The sequence below is a fragment of the Silurus meridionalis genome, chromosome 4, assembly GCF_014805685.1.
Source record: "Silurus meridionalis isolate SWU-2019-XX chromosome 4, ASM1480568v1, whole genome shotgun sequence".
NCBI classification, from domain to species: Eukaryota; Metazoa; Chordata; class Actinopteri; order Siluriformes; family Siluridae; genus Silurus; species Silurus meridionalis.
Genome location: NC_060887.1, coordinates 32,530,032 through 32,549,323, shown reverse-complemented (window position 1 = coordinate 32,549,323; position 19,292 = coordinate 32,530,032). Strand labels below are relative to the sequence as shown.

At 39.4% G+C, this 19,292-nt stretch overlaps 1 protein-coding gene across 3 annotated transcripts in view; it reads right to left on the bottom strand.

Moving 5' to 3' along the window:
- fars2 (phenylalanyl-tRNA synthetase 2, mitochondrial) overlaps positions 1-19,292 on the bottom strand; it is a 158,851-nt gene that overhangs the window by 103,321 nt on the left and 36,238 nt on the right. For 2 of the 3 annotated variants that reach the window (XM_046847393.1, XM_046847394.1), the window contains 3 exons: positions 14,367-15,017; positions 10,227-10,389; positions 9,998-10,129 (listed from right to left, as the gene is read on the bottom strand). In XM_046847393.1, the coding sequence (XP_046703349.1) occupies positions 9,998-10,129; positions 10,227-10,389; positions 14,367-15,017 (946 nt within the window). Of the gene's footprint in view, positions 1-9,997; positions 10,130-10,226; positions 10,390-14,366; positions 15,018-18,829; positions 18,954-19,292 lie in introns of those variants that run through there. The other variant, XM_046847395.1, reaches the window with a different exon arrangement.

The window sequence follows — 19,292 nt, the reverse complement described above, 5'->3', positions numbered from 1 at the left end:
ATAGCTTTAGCCTGAAAAGATCCATTTCCCTTACTGAACAAATAGATAATGGAGACACAATAGCGTGTTGCAGAATGTGCACCTGCAAAACCTGAAACCATTTTTCACATTTATAGCATTTGGAAGTCAAGATTCATTTTCTTTCACAGCCTTTAGTGGCACCCACATTCTAGCATATATCCATAGTAAAACACTGCTACACTACACTGAACAAAATATTAATTCAACACATTAAAATATCACACAATTTTATCAGTTCAGCATTTTATGAAAAACGCTACCTCAGTAAAAAAATTATAATTCACTAGTGAAGCTTTTCTTCAGTCTCACTGCCGCCAGGAGGTATTTATGAGTGACCTAACTGGCTAGTAAAAGCATCTGCATTTCTTCACCACACCAGCACTCTGCTGACAAACTGCTCTCGTTTTCCTCTTAGAGGTTACGCAGAGTTTTGCTCCTGTTGTCTCTGCATCCCTGCAGCCTTTTGCACAGTTGTCTTACTAGCCTAAAGATGGCTACGGCCTGGAGCGGGGCAGCGTGCCAGCTGCTGGTGGGTCCTGTTAGTCAAACGTCCCCTCTCCCCTTTGACAGCTGAGTCAGCCAGTACTGAACCCCAGTGCTCATACACAAACACGTGTACACAAGCATGAACAGACACACATACACAACCTCGAGCATGCAGCACACACATTTACAATTTACCCTTACTCAGCGTAACTAAATTTGTGTAGTGTCTTATAGCAGGTCTGCAGAAGGAAAGTATTATACATATACATATATATATATATATATATATATATATATATATATATATATATATATATATATATACACACACACACACACACCGTAATTTCCGGACTATTAAGCGCACCCATATATAAGCACTGAATTTGACAAAGATTTTTATTTTGAACATAAATAAGCCGCACTGTCTATAAGCCGCAGGTGTCTACACTGAAACTAATAAACTTTCCCCAGGCTTTAATGAAAGATAGTGTTACACGGCTTGTATTTAAACAGTAGCCTACCAAGAAAGTCATTGTTCACTGTCTTTCTCCTTCCTTTCACAACAATTTCTCTCGAGAGTTTATCTTTTGCATCGTCGTGCGTTTAAAAATCACCATCGGTGAAGCTTTTCTCCCGATGCCGTGCAGCTCAGAACACAGGTGAAGTGCATTTTTTCATGCCCGGTTGTTTTCATATATATGTATAGATGTACACACACACACACACACACACACACACACACACACAATATATATATATATATATATATATATATATATATATATATATATATATATATATATAAAATTCCAATATAATCACAAACTTGTAACACTGGACTTTATGTATGTTTCCAAGCTGTCAGTTGATTAAGTAGGATAGATTTTTTTTCTAAAGTTAAACACAAAGTAAGAAAACAAATATACAACTATCATGTTATATAATGCAGGGTAATTCTGATCAAATACAGGCCAATATAGGTACCATAATCACATATCAGTATTCTAGCATTAACGTAGAATCCCTTTGCTTCTCGTCAGTGCACCTGTCCTGCTTCGACACTGTCCTGTTGTTTTGTTGGATTTAAATCAACACAAATGTGGTTTACTGACAAAATCAAGGTCCTCCCAAGACCATCCTAAGTCCCTACATAAACCCTATGGAAAACCTGAGAGGTGAACTGTAGAGGAGAGTATACCAGCATTGACCTTAAAATTGGTCAAATCTGGAGAGATTTCATATGATGGAATGGTCTCAAATCCCTAGTCAAATATTCTCCAACCAGCACATTTAAGAATGATATTTTTATAATAAATGTGTGTTGCGTTTGTAATTGTTTGACAACCATGCGAGCATAGTATTATTGTGAACAACAACAAAAAAAACATTTTCATTTTAGCTGATCAGTGCCAATATTAGAGGAGGGCAATGAACAATATATGAAAACTAGTAACTTTGTACAATACAATTAGCTTTTTTCTAATCACTATATAAGAAGAAACAGACAATGAAGTGTGTAAATACAAAAAAAAACAACAAATCAATAAATCAACCACAACATACTGTTGTTACTCCCTCAAGTGGCTTCTGCTATATCTTCTACTACAGCAACCTGCCATTGTATTTCTTCTAAAGTTATATAAAATGTTATGGGAAGTCCATAAAGCAAGTCATTTCCTCACCATCATCTGATAACACAAAGTGCTGATACTGGAAACTCCATTCCAAAAATGCCAAATGCAATAATCTACACTATAGACTACAATTATAGACAGTTTCAGTCAGATTCAATTATACATACTGTACGTTTAAGCATTTGTGTCCACTGTAAAAAAATAAATAAATAAAGGCATTGTTCAAGCATAAATACATGTATTTGTTTATTAATTTAAACCAGTGATTTGTAACACATCCAGATGAATCAAAACCAAGATTTCAACAGTGCACAGGACCCAATTAATCAAGCACATAGTGTCAGTGTCTGATGTGGCTTATACAAATCACATGCTGAAGGTGATTTCCCTTTATAGCATTCACATATCTTCAGTAAACACTTTATCCAGGTCAGGGTTTTGGTGGATCCATCACAGGAATAGACTACTTGCCAGGAAATTTCCAGCAACCAAACACACATATTCACACCCTCATTCACACTTCAGGAAAACCTTGAGGCACGAATACAACCCCTGGCAAGCTTTTTTTTGGAGGATGTGACAATTCTTCCTGCTCGAATGGCTTCCTTTTTGTGTCTTTATAACAAATTCATTTCAATAATTCATAACATTCCTAGAACTCCGACGTCATAGTATAGCAGTGTAAAACCCTGTAATGCATACTGTATGTGTCCTGTTGTGTAACCCACATCATCCTGTAGCATTTTGTACATGGAAATGTGCTTTTGTTGTTGCATAAATGTTGCTACATGGCCTGTTCACTTAAACTGCATTTACTGAACTGAATTACAATATGACAAAAATATACGCTAAGCCAGAATAGGTATTGTCTTACAACATATGTGAATTCATACACTGTTGCACATCCAGAGTAGAGTCACATTCTCATTCACACACACACACACACACACACACACACACACACACACCTGCCACACATGGCTGGTGAGCACAGATTCTGTCTGAATATGATGTAATGTTCTCCTCAGCCATTCCACACTGCAAGCGAGAGGAAGTGCTGCATCGCCGAAGGCTTAAAACTAGGCCAGTCCCATTACAATACATTATACTGTGCAAAGAGAAAGACGGATTGCTAACGTATACGCAGCCATTCACTCGTTCTCCCATTTCATCCCTTTGTCTTTCTTTCCCCATCCTCTCAGTGACTCTCTGCTCTAACATGTAGCTCTATTTGCCCCCACCCTTTCAAATCTGCTGAAATGGAACACTGCACAAACAAATATTTGCTCTGGACCTGCAAACCCAAGGGACGGTGAGGTGGAGGAGGCGTGTGTGTGTGTGTGTGTGTGTGTGTGTGTGGAAATGGATAGAAGGAGGGAGGGGGGACCAATGAGACAAAGAATCTGAATGGGAGTAAAACATTGCACAAGAATTTCAAATGCTACTATGTACACACAGTGTATATGTAAGCGTATAAACAGTGAATTAACATTGATATGCACACAGTGTGTGTGTGTGTGTGTGTGTGTGTGTGTGTGTATGTGTGTGATCGCGAACGGGACAGAGAGGGCAAAAGGGGAGGTAGCCAGACCAGGAAGCAGCTGTGTGAAGATTCGTCTCCGGGCATGATTGCTTCCACTGGGAGCACTGGGAGCATGTACAGGGCAGACTGGAGGAGAAAAAGGAGGAGGAGTAGGGGGAAATGGGAGGAGACACTACAAGAGGTCAAGCCTGAAAACAGCTGTTGCTTTTTTCTTTTTTATTGTTTAATTCCTTTATTCTTCACTACTTCATCCCTTTATTTTTTGTATTTCTTCTTAGTCATATACATGTATTACTATGCACTATAAAATCTATATTCATACAAGGAATAGAAGGGAGGATAAACAAATAGATAGACAGAGTGACTGACAGACAAGATAAATGGATAAAAAGACAGATAGAAAGTAAAAAAAAAACTCATTAAAAAAAATGCCGGCTCGCCAAAATCTCAGCATCCTAACAGAAGTGCTGTAATGAGGCCAGAGACATCTGTGTGTGTGTGTGTGTGTGTGTGTGTGTGTGTGTGTGTGTGTGTGTGTGTGTGTGTGACATGCATGTCTATGTGAGCTCTAACAGGAGCTGCTCGCAATTGGCACATGATTTATTCAGTGTGGAAAAGGAGGGAGGACTTTGGGAAGGGACAGGAGGTGGTATTAAGGATTAAGATTAAGATTGAAAAGTACCACCTGAACCAGAACGGGAGCTCAGCTGGTACCTCAGTCTCCCACCAGCGACTCCCTGCTCCCCCGCCGTCCCTGGGGCCCGCGGCGCGTGACTTGAAGGGCCGTTAATTGTCTCCAAACATGGCTTTAATCACATTGCAAAGCCCCCTGGTCCCTCAGGGCGTGGATAAGCCCCGCCCGAACCCCATCATTAACACCGGGTCCCATATGCTGCATTCGGCTAGGCGAGGTCCCACAGGGCAGCATTCTGGGCCCACTGTAGAATCAATGCATGCTGGGATTACACGCGGCGCTTCAATGAATAGCTAAGTGGACCAGCAGTCAGTGAGGAGTCTCCCTCTTTCCTCCACCTCCTCCCTTCCCCTCCTAGCTTTCATTAATTTCCAACCTTTCATTAGTCTCCCTCCTCCCCTAAAGCAAACGCACCGCCTTTGGCACACTTATGCCACGCTCCCCATATGGTGCGCACGCTCTGAGACAAATAAGTAACCTTTCAACCTCTCTGGATGTCCCTCGACCCTCTGTTTAATGCTCTCTGCCTCGCATTTGTATTCTCTTACACTTTCCACTGTAACCCCACTGGCATCTCAGTCGCTGCCTCCTTTCTATGGAGCTCCTGCCACACATTTAATTCGGTCTCGCTGGCAGCTTTTTATTGTCTCGCTGCTCTGAAGTGAAAGGTGTATGTGTGTGTGTGTGCGTGTGTGTGTTTGTGTGCGCGTGTGTGTGTGCGCGTGTGCGTGTGTGGGAAGGGGGTTGCGAATGAGGAGTTGCCTTGGCAACGGAGCCACACTGCTCTGCCGCAGTGCAAAAAAGGGAGGGAGAGAGGGATGGAGTGAGAGAAAAAGAAAGCGACACAGAGAAATATGTGCGAGAGGGAGAGAGAGGGAGAGACTGAGCTACAGAGTTTGGGAATACAAATAAAAATGTGAAAGAGAAGAGTGTGCGTCAGTGTGTGTGTAAGAGAGAGAGACAAAGAGAGAGAGAGAGAGAGAGAGAGAGAGAGAGAGAGAGAGAGAGAGAAAGAGGAGCAGTGGAGCAACTCTGTCAGAACTCCTGCAGTGAAGAGACACAGAGATGGGACACTGACAAAGTCAAAAGAAGAACGTGAAGGGGTGTGTGTGTGTGTGTGTGTGTGTGTGTGTGTGTGTGTGTGTGTGTACACGAATGCAAGTATTACTCTGGAACAGAATTTCTTCCTTATGTTTTCTCAGGGAGGATTTTTTTTTTGGACACTCTCATACCTTTGTCTTGCTGAATCTAGATCGAGATCTTGACCTTGACTTCTGCAAAGCTGCTTTGTGTCAAGGTTTAGAGACAAGCAAGTAAAAACACATTCGGCTGAATGCAAAAAAAATCTATTACAATTTTATACCATAATCTTAAAGCCATAACATATTTTCAAAAGCTTAACACATATGCAGCTAATTGAGTATTTAAATAATACTTGAAAAAATAAAAAAATATATACACACTTTTTTCATTCATGGGCAAAAAAAAAAAAAAAAACTCTCACATCCCAATCCGAACTGGCACAGAATTTGGCACCACCTTCATATTTAACATTCTCCCAGAAGTCGTTTGAAGCTATTCAACATTTTAATCCAGCTGAAATCCAAAATGAAAGTCGCTGCCGTTTACTGACCTCTCAAACCCAAAGTGCTCGTCTTATTACACTCATTAAATATAATCACCTGTTTTACCTCGGACAACCGTCCCCATCGGCAAAAATTCTAACTACCATCGCATCCTGGTTGCCGGGGTGAATTAGCAGCAGCGTACGCTTGCACATCTGGATCATAAACCTGCCCAATTCTTGAAAATGTATTTGCCATGAGTGACCAATTATCAGATTTTTTTTTTTTTACACATTCACTACCAATAGTGCAGAAGAGGCCTGTTAGAGCTGAGTAATAGAAATACTATGTGAGAATGAGAACGAGGAAAGACACTGGTCTTACACACACACACACACACACACACACACACACACACACACACACAGTGGTCTGGCTTGTGTAGTAAAAGTGTGGTGCTGGACACGAGGTCTGTTGACAGCTGTCTCCTGACAGAAGGCCATTGTTTATTCAGTTGTGTATATGCAGAAGCACTTTAGTGTGTGTACACAGGGCTAAAGCGCTGATTGAATACATACACAGGCTACAGCACCAGAGACGGCACACCACTGATCTGTATTCATGGCAGACAGACAAGGGACCAAAACAGACCCACATACACACACACTCAGACTTCTAGTGGGGTTGTTGAAGCGAGACTAAATATGAGCTGATGCAGACGTACACGGGGTTGAAAATGCGATGACGCAAATCAGGGCTTCGATTTTCGCCGCAGTGATGCCGACACCTGTGATAACAAGCTTCAAGGAAAAATCCACCCCTGATAATTTGCATATTAATCTTCATAATTAACATGTGATGTTCACCGGATTTTCTTTGTAATGAAAAATTGAGTTGGTTTAAAGTTTCCTGCAGTACCCACAATGTCCAATTCGGTCATCATCTCTTCATTTGCGTACTCCAGTCGATCAGCACGAGTCGCAAAGCTTCGAAATCAACTTAAAGCACCGCTTTTGACGCAATCACGTTCAACACCTTGTTGGCACATCATGGCACAACTGCGTCATATGTCTTTATTTATTTATTGATTTATTATTTATTTTCCTAGTTTTTTATATAGTGTTTTTCTATTCTTTTAGCACCAGCACACCATGACAAAAACATGAAACCCATGATACTCGGCAAAAAAAGATTCTGATTCAGATACAGCATTGCATTTTGGGACGTTGAGTTTAACATGTGCTGTCTTCCCTACTTCTAGATATTTCTCATTAATCCAACACTGAACATTACTGGCACATTTTTCTCCTATTAAACAACTGCCAACTGTAACATCGCCATAGCACACAAGTGCTACATTCTCATGTGAATAACGTACTTCATGTGTTCCAGGGTGACGTTTTCCTGAACCAACATGTTTATTAGTGACCTGTTCCAGAGCACAAGAAAGAATTAGAGCTAAAAATAGGGTAGGAAAAAGTGACAGAAGCCTCTTGGGGCTTTCAGATAGAAAAGCTATCAATTATTGACGGCCAAATGCCTGGCAGCATTAAAAATACAATACATAGAGGACACCGTGGAGCTCAGGCATCCTAATTCATCCACATGACTTTTCTAACACTGTGCTATCAGCTGCACGTGACTGCAATGGTGGCTTGGGGAGACACTATTGATGATTAGCCGCTGTGCATTTAGTGGCCATGGGTCTGCTGTCTAGCTGCTCTCTGTAGAGACTAATGTGATGATTAACATGGAGTGACTCAGTAAAGAGTGAGGAGCATGGAGCATTTTGCTAAGTGGCAGGGAGGAGAGAACAACCAGGAGGAGGGGACGGGACGGGACGCTCGTCCTGAACTTGTCCCCAGAGACCACAGTCTTGTCTGGGCAGCTAAGCGTATCCACCCACGCTCTCCTTTGAGAACGCATGCCTCCGAGAGCTCAGTGCTGAATAATTCCATCTGCAGCAGGAGGGTATTAGCACCCAGAGCTGCACAACACCGCCATCTACTGGCAGAGGCAGAAAGGCTTCATGCACCAACCTCAATGTAGTTTTTTTAAAACTCCATTTAAGATCGAATGTGCTCGTACTCATGTCAGAAAGAGTTTAGAATGAGAGACATTTCAGATTTCTCTTTTCACTCACGATTTCAAATCAGTATGCGGAAGGACCTACAGAATGCTCCGCCTACAGAACCAAAGTTCTCAGCCTGTCTGCAGCCATGGTCTCCCTTCTAGACTAAACGTTTCCACAGACCTCCTTCTGATCAAAGCAAATTTCTTTTCAAGAACAAAATGCCAAACATACACCAACATCATTTATTCAAGCCTTCAGAGCATTTGATTCTTTAAAAATTCATTCCACTCACTCATGCATCAAATGAATCATATAACCATCACCTCATAGCTGTGGAAAATTGCAAACGGATTATATTTAACATCATTTGACTTTTAGATGAACTGCTTTTTTTCTAAGCAACCAGTCAAAAACCAATACGGATATATCACCAATGTCTTGTTGATGACAGAGTGGCAGAAAATAGCCAGACTAAGAGATTAAGCATTTAAAGATTTAAAGAATCAACAGAAAGTAAATGTATTCATTAATTTTTGAATAAAAAACATTAAAACCAAAGGTGGATTTGTTACAACAGAAGAGAATTACACTGGGTTTTACTCTTGTCAAAGAACAGTAGTCTGAGGCCACAGCTGGCACAGGCTCACTCAGTGGACAGTTGAAGATTAAGTTACATTTCTGTCCAGTTTCCTTGTGTCACTGAGCATCACTGTTTTTGGCTGACAAAAGCCATAACCCAACTGCTGCTCACTGGATGTTTTTTGTTTTATACACCATACAATTAGATGTGCATGACACTGTATGCATTACGTAATAAAATCATTACTTTTGGAAAAGTATAGGATCTTGTACTTCCCAGTTCAAGTTTTGCAAGTCTTATTTTTTTATGCAAGCTTCTAAAATCCACAAGGTCACAGTGTCCTATTTCTCTATTTGGGGTGTACAAAGCTCCCTCCAGTCACCCTTAATACTTCTTAAGGCTAAGCTGATGCACTTGATGCAGATTCAGCAGCAGTCTATGACCTAAAACTAACAGCAGCTCAAAAGCTATAAGCAACTCATAGCCGCTTATACGTTATAACATGATCCTGATGAATTCTTTCCGAACCTGCCTGATCCATCCTAATGCCCTACTTATGGATGGAGGTCTCTTAAGTGAAAGCTGCTTGCTGCTTTATAAAGTATTAAAATGTGATTCTACATCCATTTATTTCCACAAAGCTGCTTTAAGACAATGTCCATATACAAATAGAATAAAGTAGAATTAAATGAATGCACTTTATACTTTATGCATCACTGGCAAGTTTTGAACAAGGGATGGGAACGTGGTGAAGCACCAGAGTGTAGGAAGGTGAGTGGTCAGGATCAGACACATAGATAGATATACATGATATGGACAAAGGTTTTGAGTGTGAATCAAGTCATGAAAATAAAGAAAACTCTTTGAATGAGAAGGTGTATCCAAACTTTTGGTCTGTACTGTATGTATATATATATATATATATATATATATATATATATATATATATATATATATATATATATATATATATATATATATATAAATAAAGCTCTGTATGTTTTTGATTGCTACTGAATTGATGAAATGTGTACCAAAGAAGAGCCTGCTTCCTGTCTGCTTATTCTCCCAAACAATGTTACATTTAGTAATTGGGAATGTGATATTCTAGGATGTTGGTTTTCTCAATTTTTCTTCTATAAACCCTCCATGTTTTAAGTGCTTGCATGTGGTAATGTAGTAATTTTCTCTAACCATATTACACTGAGAAATAAATTAGCCCTAGTCAGAGTGATCATTTATACACAGTTCTGTCCTCAATGATTCACACACTGCAGGTCAGCAAAAAAGAAAAAGAAAAAAAGTGCAGAATTGGATAGCAGAGTTAAGACTTAACAACGTGTGTGTGTGTGTGTGTGTGTGTGTGTGTGTGTGTGTGTATGGGTGTGAATAAGCACCTGAGTGCAGCAGCTCCTGCTCCATCACACCACATCCAAGCACTTCCAACCAGTCACCCTGAAAACGAACCTCCATTTCGAAGGAGGGATGTGTGAAGGGGAAGTAGCACTCCACCCAGCGGATCTCCAACTCTGCAGGACGACAGGAAGTGGAAAAAAAAAGCAGGAGCACTGATGGAGGTTGCTGCAGGTAAAGAAAGACAAAACCTAAATGCTGGAAAACTGCTACCTTCTCCGAAAAGGTGCCTGATGAGCTGCGTGAGGGTGTGTTTCAGGTTGAACTCCACTAGCTTTACAGCCTCCAGAGTGTGAATCTCCTGCTTCTGTGCTGTGCGTCGACCGCTGTTCTCAAAGAGCGACAGATCCTCGCCATTCTCCACTCGTGCAAACAACTGTCCAACATTAAAAAAGGAAAACTTGAAACATGGGCTGCATGACATTATTGTTAATAATCATTCCATCGGCAGCGCTGTAAAGTGTTTAATCTGACGGGTCAGAAAGTGTTGATTATATTCTATAACAAAAGTCGCAGGTCTACACTAATTTTTCACTTTAGTATGAACGTGTGTTCATGCATTTCTCTAAATCAGCCAATCATTGCTTTTTGACATTTTCACATCAAACATTGGAATGAAGGAAAATTGTGATCTCTGACTTTCATTTTGGAATTGTTCGGATTTTTACACAAGACAACCGATAGAGTTTACACAGAACGTTGCAAAAAAGCACCGAGTGTGCGACAGATCTGGAGGTAAAAGAGCACAGGGTCAGCCATGATACAGTGCTTCTGGAGCAAAGAAAAAGAAGGGCCCTTCTCACATGCCCAAGAGTGGCAGCTTCATGATACTGGGGCTCGAATCCCCGACCTTCTGTTCAGCAGCCCAGAGCTTTAACCACTAGGCTACCACCTTCCCACACTGGGGTCTACTCCTGTCAGCTAAGAACAGGAATCTCAAGTTATTATGGGCAATGACTCCCTAAATTCTTCTTCTTCTTCTTCTTCTTCTTCTGGCTTCTCCAATTAGGGGTCACCACAGTGGATCATCCGTCTCCATACCCCCTATCCTCTACATCTGCCTCTTTCAAACCAACTACCTGCATGTCTTCCCTCACCACATCCATAAAACTCCTCCTTAGTCTTCCTCTTTTCCTTCTTCCTGGTGGCTCCATTCTCAGCATTCTCCTACCGATCAATGACTCCTCAAATGACTCCCAAAATTAGCCAGTTGAAGAATGGGTGGAAAGAAAATTACCTGTCTTTTTTCAAAAGAACTACAAATAGCACAAGACACAATTTAACGGATAAGGGCTAAAGTCCCAACAGTGGCATTGTGGTGGTGATGGTATTTAAACCTATGACCTTATAATTATTACCCCAATAACCTTAAGTTCTGAGCTGCCCCTGTGCAATCTCCGAATTCATTATTGTTTCTATACTAACAGCTAAACTACACAACACACACATTTCTAGGTACTTATTTTAATTTTATGAAAGAAGTGCTGCTTTATCACTTATGCTGTTTCACAAAAAGTATTTTTAATGATGACAGGAACTTGTTTCTCCAGACACAAGATTATCTATAAGTATAAATGGATCAATAGTATGACATGTTCTTTGATAAATGTAGAAATACTTTTTTCGGTCAAACTTTAAGATAAGACGGCTGATGAAACCAAGTTACAGTGCAGTGGCCAGGGTCATTCAGAGGTTTTCCAAGACAAGTTCCACACAGAACAGGCCTCACAATGTTCCAGCATGTGTGGTGATGCCCTGGTGAGGAGTACCAAGAAAATTGTCTTGCGTACAGTCAAGCATGGTGATGGTAGCATCATGGTCTGGGGCTGCATAAAGATCTGCGGTTCCTTGAGGGAAACATGGATTCTAACATGTACTGTGACATTCTGCAGAACATTATGCCCTCCCTTCAGAAACTGGGCCAAACAGCAGTTTTCCAACATGAAAACGACCCCAAACACACTACCAAGATGACAACTGCCTTGCTGAGGAAGAGGATCCCAGCAACAACATGTGCAGCTCTGGTGAATTAAGGCAGTGCTTGATAAAAAATAGTGCTCACACAAAATATTGTAACTTTGGACAAAGTTTTGACACTTAGGGTGTACTTATATTTGTTGCTAGTTATTTTGATAATTATGGCTGTATGTTAAGTTATTTTCAGAGGACAGTAAATCTGAACTGCTGTACAAACTGCACATTGACCACTCTAAAATATATCTAAGCTTAATTTCTATAGTATTGTCCCTTTAGAAGATATACATGCACACTCACTTTTGTGAGACACACATTATATATATATATATATATATATATAGTGTTCTCTTCAATTAGAGGCCACTCTGTGCAGCTGGGGACGGTTTCTCATTAACGCCTTGGGGATCCATGAAATTCCGGAGTAAGAACGGGAGCTTTGAGGATGGATTTGGACTGTAGTTAATGTCAACAGTCTGCTACACTGACTCAGGACTACAGTTTGCTTCTGATTACCATCACTGTACCCCGCAACATCGTATATCTGCAATAAATGAACATTTGTTGCAACCCAGATGAGGATGGGTTTCCTCTTGAGTCTGGTTCCTCTCAAGGTTTCTTCCTTATGCCATCTCGGGGAGTTTTTCCTTGCCACAGTCGCCACCGGCTTGCTCATCAGGGACAAACTTACACTTATAAAGAAGATATTATTAATTTTTTCACATTATCTGTGTAAAGCTGCTTTGAGACAATGTTCAATGTTAAAAGCCCAATACATCGATATTGGGTTACGAGTTTGTTTTAATATATTGCAAAACATACAGGCATTCAATAATTATTATTTGTTTTTAAACCACACTTATGATTCCCAGTCCCCATATTACCTTATTTCAAATGCTGAATTCAAGATTAAATGTTATTTTCCAACACAATGCCCACACAGTTTTTACAATGATGTAAAAAAGCTGTGAACCTAATCAGGAGGTGTGAATCTTTGAACAGGATCTTCTTCACAAACCAGTAATTTTCAGATCTTAGATTTGTTTGCAGAGCTAAATTAAGCTCGATGCTGTTTTACTGAGCTTACAATTTAAGGGACAAAAGTAACATGAAGAGTGCTTATCATATAAGGAGTAAAACAGGACTGGATGTCCTGTAATAGAAGAAGAAACAAAAAACTGGTCTATAGGATTCCTTCTAAATGTGTTACACCCAGAAAACTTTACCAATGATTACAGACTTTACAGTGACCCAATCATACACACGATGCAAACTGCTCAGTGGTGGACAGTAACGAAGTAAATGTAATTCGTTACTGTATTTAAGTAGTTTTTTCATGTATCTGTGCTTTACTCAAGTATTCCTGTTTGGGGAGACTTTTACTTTAACATCAAATATGTTTCTTTGTACCCAACTACATTTCACAAAATCAGTCGCTCCTTCATTAAGGAGAGCTGAATCCAAATAAAAAATGATTGATGACAAAAAAGGTCTAAACCCTCTGGAGCCCAATTCAGAAAAAAAGAGGTAGGGAGAAACCTGCAAAAGATAAAGGTGCTAATAACTGTCTATAACTAACAGATTATACTGTGTTGCCTGCAGTGCTTTTACACATAGAGAAACAACATTTCTTTTAGCTGCATAACATTATAATTTATAGTATATAATAGTCCAGTGGGATTGTAGTTAAACACTGAAACTAATCAATGGGGTTGGGTCATGGGGTGGTTCACCCAGGGCTTCATTCAAGATAGAAACACTATTGCCGTTTGGTGGTATCTACTTAACACGAACATCCAACAGTTCAGCCTCAGTTCACTTCAAGCAGAATACTTTGAGAGGAATAAATGATGAAGAAACTCCTGACTCTAAATTGCCACAGCACCTGTGACCTTATTTGCACATTTTGTCTGAAGTCGGGTTGAAGGTTTTGGGCTCATGATAATTGTAATAAATATCATTAAGTGTTTCACTTAATAATATAATTCTGTTAATAGATTGGTGTGTTAAGAGTAACATAAACGTTTTTTCACATAAACTGTGTTAATTAAGCAAAGAGTCTTGTGATAAAAATGATAATAGAAACATTATAGCCATAACAAATCATAGTACTTTGGATACTAAAGTACATACTTTTGTACTTTTACACAAGTGAAAGTTTAAAGGGACACTTTTACTTTTACTGGAGTCATAATATACCTACTGCGTCTATACTTTTACTAAAGTACATGCTTTGTGTGCATCGTCCACCACTGAAATTGTTATTATAAAACGGTAAGTGAATCCCATGTCCAGATCAGAATCAAGAATTCAAAATAGCATTGCATTTTTATCTTTAGAAGTTTCCTACAATTAGATAATCGTATATTGTGTCCTGACCTCGTGGTTGTTAAAGAGTCGCACTCCCTCCATCTGGTGGAAGACAGGATAGTGGCTTGCGTCAATCTCATCCCTCCTGTAGACGTCCCCGGCTAACAAGAAGCAATCAAGCCCAGAGCGGACCAGCTCCCTCTGGTGGGCGGAGGTATGCGCACGCAGCATGTGCGTCTGGTTCAAGTAGTAATTGTCCCCCTTTTTTCGGCTAGGGTGGTCTTTAGGGATAAGCAGGCTGTCAAAATTCTGCTCCACAGTCACCACTTGGCTGATGTTATCATATACAGAAAAGATTGGCGTTCCTGTTCGACTTGTGTAGGAACGGTAAAAATGCTCTTTTATCCGTTCTTTGATGATCCACAATGGATGGTGCTTCTGGTTGTGAAGATCTCTGCCAACCAAGGACAGGATTTTTGCAGTCACATTGGTCATGTCATCTCTTGGGTAGATGCGGCCAAGAATTTCCACCGATTCGGGGGTGATCTGTGGCTGCTGGGAGGAGACGTGTGTGTGGAGGCAGTGTCTCTGAGATAGTGTAGAGGTCCTGGACCCGAGGCAGGTGCTTGGCCATGGGCGGACAACAAGTTCAAAGAGTTTAAGGAAGGACAGAGGTTTGTAAATGCTTCTACAGTAAAGCCTCATGATTGGAAAGTAAACCTGTAAAGGATAAAAGAAGAATTTATCACTTTTACTATTCGAGACAAATAGAAAAGAGCACAGCGGCCTACAGAAAAGTAATATTTAAAAAGCTATAATACATGTGTGAGCAACATCTGAACAAAATATGAATAGATGATTAGAACGAAATATGTTTACTGACAGACTTGGTTTATTATTCGAGTTTGCTTTGGAGTAAGTGCAATTTTTTTCTGGTGTGTGTTTACGTATTGAATCAAACATATAGTTAATAATAGATGAAATAAATATTACAGTGAATAATAGATGAATTAAATAGCAGCTGTGGGTGTATTAAAAAGTAAATCGAACCATTTTTCAGTTCATTTACAAGTTACCGGCTTTAATCGAGAAAGTTGAACATTAGCAATGAACCAACTGTACAATGAAACGATAAGATCAACGTTTTTTTGAGATTCATAATAAACCCTCACAAGAAACTCAATCAAATTGAATCAAGCTATATTTAAATTAAGACTGCATTGGTGTAGGTGTTCACAAAAATTAATTATTATGGACATCCACCTCCACTAGTTCCTAGACAACAATCATTAGCCGACTCAGTAGAAAAACAATAGAAAATCAACATAAAAATATGCTGAAACACTGAGAATATGGAAGTCTTGAATTATAAATCTAGAAAAAAAAAATTAAATGAAGGCTTTGGAATAGCAAATATGTCCATTTGGTGGTGTTTGTTGAAAAGTTTCAGGAACTGTTAAACTGTGAAAATAAATCCCAAAATGTAATGCAAGAGATTATGTTCTAAGCAAAAAAGATAGTTGGCTACAGGTTTGCAATCCAAGTAACATCTGATAATCAATTTGAAGACCAGGGGTCTTTGGCGGACTAGTGTTTAAGCTGCAGCACTCTCTCAATGATTCCCATTGAGAAATCCAGAGATCCAACCACAGTCTCTGTTTGGACAATGCCAGACAAATTAATTGGGTGCTTCAGGAAGGACATTCAGCTTGAAACCTGTAGCATATAAAATGTGGATTAGGATAGCCCACTATGATGACCCCTCTATAGGGGGAACTTTTAGCTGATTAAACAGGCGACACTTGTTCGACTCTAACAGAAACACGTTTTCACGTTTATCGTTTAACGCGTTTTCGTTTGAACAGGCTCTTTTTAGTCGAAGCTAGCGTTAACTGTGACAATAAAGGCTTTTGAAAACCAGCATTTTTAGTCATGTGACAGTGCCTGTCCTCAACGTTGCCATAAGGTTTCAAAGAGCCGGAAGGTAAATAAAAGCCAGATGGAAACGATGGAGGTCAAAGTGTCTTACATTTTACTCAAACACAGTACAGGGGCATAAGCATTTTCAGAAGATTCCTTGTGGATGAGCAACTTTTTGGGAACGATTGAAAATTATAACGTGGACAGCTTTATCTTTTTTTTTTTTTTTTTTTTTTTTTTAAATGAAAACACCATTTTTTTTTTTATTTATCCGGATTAGTGTAGACATAGCCTGGGACTCTACTGTGTATTTGAACCTAATAAACAAACTAATATTCTGCATTTTGAAACTTTGGTATTGCCACCACTGAGTTCCATACATTTCCATGCCCAGTCAAATTCTTGTTACGAATAACCGCCTAATCAAGGATTACACCACGTACTATGCTTTGGGGAGTCCTGGTAAGCAGAGGTGGAAAGTAATGAATTATATTTACTGGCATTAGTGTAGTGTAATTCAGAAGGGGTTTTTTTGTTTTGTTTTTTTTTAAACCTGTAATTTTACTTTTACTTAAGTATGTTTTGTATGAAGTATTGTATTGAACTACATTTTAAATCCTATCCATTACCGAGTAAAAAAATAAATAATACAATTAATGCAAATCGCAAAAAAAACTAAACAAATCGCACCCAGGAAACTATTGCACTGGAGAACAAACACGTTAAACTCACAAGAAAGAAAGAAGGAGACGGAAAAGAAAGACGCCGGCGGTACAGACCAGCTGAAAGCAAAATTAGACTCAAGTCATAGACTGTAGTGTTGTTGTTTTTATTGCACTTTAATTTCCCTTCAATTGAAAACAACTAGATTAAGATTTATATCCCCTTGTGCATTTTGTATTATGCTAGAATCCCCACCACACTGCATTCTCAAATGTTCTTTGAGTTAGTTGTATATAAGCTTCTATTCACATTTACTTGAATAGATTAGACTGGTAACTTTACTTGTATTCAAAGTACAATTATTCAGTTATTCTTTTTCTTGAGTACAGATTTTATTATTTTTTTCACCTCTGCTAGTAAGCCTGCCTTCCCAAGTTTCCTGTGACTTTCCCACTGCATTCTAAGTACAGCCATGATAAGCATATTTCAAATATGTTATGAAATCACCTATAGCTCACACAAGTTATGAGTGAAGTTCCTCCAGGCTGTAGCTTCAAGGGGTGCCTGACTCATCAAATGGCTACTTTCTAATCTAAAGGTGGAGGCAGGGAAAATGAAGCTGGGAGAGGGCTAATAGATGCACACCAGGAGAGCAATTTTGCACACTTCCATTAGAGACATGGAGAAAACACTTGCTGGAATGGCTGTCTTTGCCAGCAGGCACAAATTACACATTATAGAAAGAGATTTAATATACCGTAATTTCCAGACTATAAAGCGCACCCATATATGAGACGAATTTTACAAATATTTTTATTTTGAACATAAATAAGCCGCACCTGTCTATAAGCCGTCTACACTAATGTACTTTACACAGGCTTTAACAAAAGACACGTTACACACGGTCTAACGAGTGAAATATGTTGCACTTCTATTAGGAGCATAGCGGTATTTTGGGTATAGCCTGGCACTGCATTCTTCCGGTATTACTGCGTGTGTAAGACGAGGATTATGTCCTTGTTATTTTCTGATGCTCATTTCTAAGTTTCTTTGACTAACCCATAACGCTGTTGCCAAGAAAAATAAAAAAGCACGAGTTTTGGAAACCTGTCTGTGCTTATATGTCTGTGTTAGACTCAACGCGTTACAGCGGCTTGTATCTAAACAGTAGCCTACCAAGTAAGTCATTGTTCACTGTCTTCCTCCTTCCTTTCACAACTATTTCTCTCGGGAGTTTATCTTTTGGCATCGTCGTGCGTTTAAAAATCAAAGTTTTTTCTCCCAAAGCCATGCAGCTCAGAACACAGGTGAGGTGCGGTTTTCGTTTCCGTTCGGAAATTTCATTGGTCTAATGTTATGTGGCTCAGTTTTTTGGCTTGAAGTTTGTGAAACCGGGAAAAACCCAGGAAAAATTCATATATTTGCCGCTTCGTTGTTTAAGCCGCGAGGTTCGAAACGTGGGAAAAAAGTAGCGACTTATAGTCCGGAAAATACGGTACATTACATTTCAGATACAGGTGACAGGGAGTGTAAATCAATCTGGGGTTAAAGGTCAAAACATGAAAAAGATTTTATTGAATCAGCAGTTATTAAACTGTTAGTTTCTTTGCCCGTCTCTCTCGGTTCATTCTTTGGGTCATATCAGGTACACGTAATTGTGTTTGTCATCTCTTCCACTCCAGGAGCTGATATCTCCTTTTTTTTTTTTTTATCAGAGTTTGTAAAGCAGCAGGTTTTACCCAAGCAGACAATCAAGATATAGTTTAGAGCACAGCTTCACCCATCCTACCTACCCAATTATATTCTATAGGAAGGAAAGACACAGCAGACTTACTTCTGTAACTTAAAACCTCTCTTAAATACACAAAATAGGCAAAGTTTACAATATAGAGTACATTTATTAGACACACATAAACCATGACAGCAAAGAGTGATGTGAAAAGTGTCACCTAGGCAAGTGTGTTGCATTGCAGTGGTATTGCAGCACAACGGGTTACGGCCAAGATCCACCAAGCAGTTACTATTTCTTTCCTGCTTCCTTTTTACAGCCCCACCAATGCTGTTAGGCTGCAAATCAAACGAAGCAGGCCATGGTGCTTGGCACTCTTATGCAAAAGATACACATCACAGGAAAGATGCTTACATATGTTTAGAATGATATTATATATAATATACATAAAAATATATAATTTTTATAGTTTGTGTATATATATATATATATATATACACACACACACACACACACACACACACACACACACATTATGGAAATATATACACACACACACACACACACACACACACACACACACACACAGCACCCTCCACAATTATTGGCACCCCTGGTTAGGATGTGTTCTTAGGCTTCTAATAAATTCATTTTTTATTGCAGAAGAACAATCTAAACTTTGA